This window comes from Fulmarus glacialis, unplaced genomic scaffold, assembly GCF_000690835.1.
Source record: "Fulmarus glacialis isolate BGI_N327 unplaced genomic scaffold, ASM69083v1 scaffold37791, whole genome shotgun sequence".
NCBI classification, from domain to species: Eukaryota; Metazoa; Chordata; class Aves; order Procellariiformes; family Procellariidae; genus Fulmarus; species Fulmarus glacialis.
In genome coordinates, this window is record NW_009191530.1 from 1 (window position 1) to 3365 (window position 3365).

Below are 3365 nucleotides of genomic sequence, written 5' to 3' on the forward strand. Positions count from 1 at the left end.
GAGGGGAAGAGCACCCGGGATCCTTTTGCTGTGATGCTGCGTGCCGTGGCAGCGGAGAGGGATGCAGGCGTCTTTGTAGGGAGAGCAGCGCCGAACAGAGACGCCGCCGAGAAGCCGAGCAGGCCCCTGATGCTGATGTTGTCATCTGTGTCTCTGTTATGTATTATTTCCAGCTGATTGGTAAAGATGGAAAGCGGGAGAGGAGGAGGAGGGAGGAAGAAACCTGGGAGGCTCTGGCCTGCACAGGAGCATTTATTCCCAGTCCCAGCAGCAGTACCATTACCCGGCCTCCTCCCAGGGGGGCTGCATGGAGATCCAGGAGCTGGCTTCCAAGAGGGTGGACATCCAGAAAAAGCGATTTTATCTGGATGTGAAACAGAGCTCCCGAGGCCGCTTCCTGAAGATCGCTGAAGTCTGGATAGGAAGAGGCAGGCAGGACAATATCAGGAAAAGCAAGCTGACCCTCTCCTTGTCCGTGGCCGCCGAGCTGAAGGATTGCCTGGGGGACTTCATCGAGCACTACGCCCACCTGGGCCTGAAAGGCGGCCACGGTCACCGGCACGAGCACAGCAATGGCAAAGAGCAGCATCCCCGGAGGCGACAGCAGCACCCGCCGCCTTCGCCTCCGGTGTCTGTCGGCTCCGAAGAGCACCCTCACAGCGTCCTCAAAACGGAGTACATCGAGAGGGACAACAGAAAGTATTACCTGGACCTGAAGGAGAATCAGCGGGGGCGGTTCTTGCGGATTAGACAAACCATGAGCAGGGGACCTGGCATGATGGGTTATTTTGGCCACAGCTTGGGACAGGAGCAGACGATCGTCCTTCCAGCGCAAGGGATGATTGAGTTCAGGGATGCTTTGGTCCAGCTGATCGAAGAATACGGCGAGGGGGACATAGAGGATCGCCGGGGGGGAGGCGATGAGCCCCCCGAGCTCCCCGAGGGCACCTCCTTCCGAGTGGACAACAAACGCTTCTACTTCGACGTGGGATCCAACAGGTACGGCATTTTCCTGAAGGTAAGTGAGGTGAGGCCGCCCTACCGTAACACCATCACGGTTCCATACAAAGCGTGGACACGGTTTGGGGAAAATTTTATCAAGTACGAAGAAGAGATGAGGAGAATTTACAACAGCCATAAAGAAAAAAGAATGGATGCCAGAGGGGACAGTGGTGAAGAGCAAGAGGGTCTCGAATAGAGTGCGTTGGACTGGCCGTCTGGCAAAATAAACAAAACAAAACAAGCAGAAATTGGTGAGAGGGACTGACCTATAGTAATTTCAAGTCGCCCCACTTTTTTGTCAAGTCCTTTTCCGGTAGTTCTTGCTAACTCCAGTCCGTAATGTTATAGGAGTCTGGTTATCATGTTAAATTACGCCCAAAACATCTCCGTATGTCCTATGAAAGTACCAACCTCCCGAGTCCGTATGAGTCAGCTGCTTCGAGTGTTGAAGACTATGGAAGTACACGTGTCAGCACAAAAAAAAACCGGCACTCTGACCTTTAAATAGTCTAGATAAGGCTCGTGTTGCACTTCAACGTGATACAAAAAAAAAACCCCAAACCTTTTGCTGAAATGTATCGGTTTCTGCTCATGACGGGTTTTCTGGGACTGAAGTCTGCCTGTACTCGGTCAAAAGGCTGAGCAGCATAGCCGTAGGGCATTTACAACAAAAATCGACATAATTTGAATTGCTGGTATGTGTATGAGGAGAGGTAGAGGTTTTAAAATTGGCATCTGCTGGTTATTGGGTTTGAAACAATATTCTGTCTGGGTAAAATCTCGATAACTGGTCAGACCTTTATAACGTGCTGGTGAAGAGCGGAAAATTTGTTACTCATTTCGTAGTTTTGTGCTGACCAAATAACCCAAGTATCCCAGGATAGCGAAGCTCTACTCGAGTGCTAAGCCTTCTGAATTAATGGCAATGAATAATAACTCACTCCTCATCTACGTGTTCTGCCCATGCGAGGCTGGTTATTTTTTTATTTTTAATGCATTTGTCCGAAATTTCAAAAGGTATTTTTGTATTAGGGTTGTTATGGGTTCTAGCGGGTGGCTGTGGAGCGGGTATTCAGAGGCAAACCTTTTGCTGAAATGTATCGGTTTCTGCTCATGACGGGTTTTCTGGGACTGAAGTCTGCCTGTACTCGGTCAAAACAGCATAGCCGTAGGGCATTTACAACAAAAATCGACATAATTTGAATTGCTGGTATGTGTATGAGGAGAGGTAGAGGTTTTAAAATTGGCATCTGCTGGTTATTGGGTTTGAAACAATATTCTGTCTGGGTAAAATCTCGATAACTGGTCAGACCTTTATAACGTGCTGGTGAAGAGCGGAAAATTTGTTACTCATTTCGTAGTTTTGTGCTGACCAAATAACCCAAGTATCCCAGGATAGCGAAGCTCTACTCGAGTGCTAAGCCTTCTGAATTAATGGCAATGAATAATAACTCACTCCTCATCTACGTGTTCTGCCCATGCGAGGCTGGTTATTTTTTTATTTTTAATGCATTTGTCCAAAATTTCAAAAGGTATTTTTGTATTAGGGTTGTTATGGGTTCTAGCGGGTGGCTGTGGAGCGGGTATTCAGAGGCGGAGGGACCGCCGCGACTGAGGCTCCTGGCTTCTCTCCCAAACGTGAGATTGATGCGGTCGTGACGTTACCCGTGCGAGGAAAACACCCGGGCGTTTTTCTCCTCCCGCTGCGAGAAGGACCTTTGGGGGGTTTGGTGCACCATTGGATTCGTATAAAAAGGCATCTCTCTCGTAGTTACCCGTAGCGCGTTTCGGAAGCCGTGGTTAACGCCGAGTCGGGTTTTCTGTCGTGTTGATTTTACAGGTGTTTTTGTTAGGAGATAATATCCGTGCCCTGCCATCACCCCCTTCCCACCCGCTCAGAGCTGGGGCTGTCATCAAGCAATTCGATTCCTGATTGCCCACCACCAGGTTTCAGAGTCGTCCCGCTAAAGTCTCGGTAACATAAATCTTGCATCTCGCGACATAAACTCTCTGCCTGGAGGGAAAACGTGTGCAATTACCTGTTTAGGAGGTTGATGAAAGATTTTGACAGTTCTTTGTCGTTTCTTAAAATATGAATACTTATAACGTAAGGGGCTTCTCCAGCCTTTGGACGACCAGCTCCTTCCCCTCTGAAACCAGAGTTTGATTAAGCTCCAGGTACTTCCGATAACATGTTATCTGCCTTTAAGATTTTTTTTAAGTAGGCGTTTTTTCACAGAGTGGCCTAGTGTGCAGGTGGACCAGCTATTTTTCCAGGCAACCATTACATGTGTTTTTTTAATCTGTCGAGAAACGTATTTATCTCCAACCAGGCCGTTCACGGCTCTTAGTCTGGACCCACC

General features: G+C 48.6%; 1 protein-coding gene across 1 annotated transcript; it reads left to right on the top strand.

Annotated features, from left to right (window-relative positions):
- Positions 1-186: 186 nt before the first annotated feature.
- On the top strand, positions 187-1256 carry LOC104071979 (purine-rich element-binding protein gamma-like). The gene is given in 2 exon segments (XM_009586731.1): positions 187-209; positions 211-1256. Coding segments are annotated over 2 exon segments (1011 nt in total). The 3' UTR covers positions 1199-1256.
- Positions 1257-3365: the final 2109 nt, after the last annotated feature.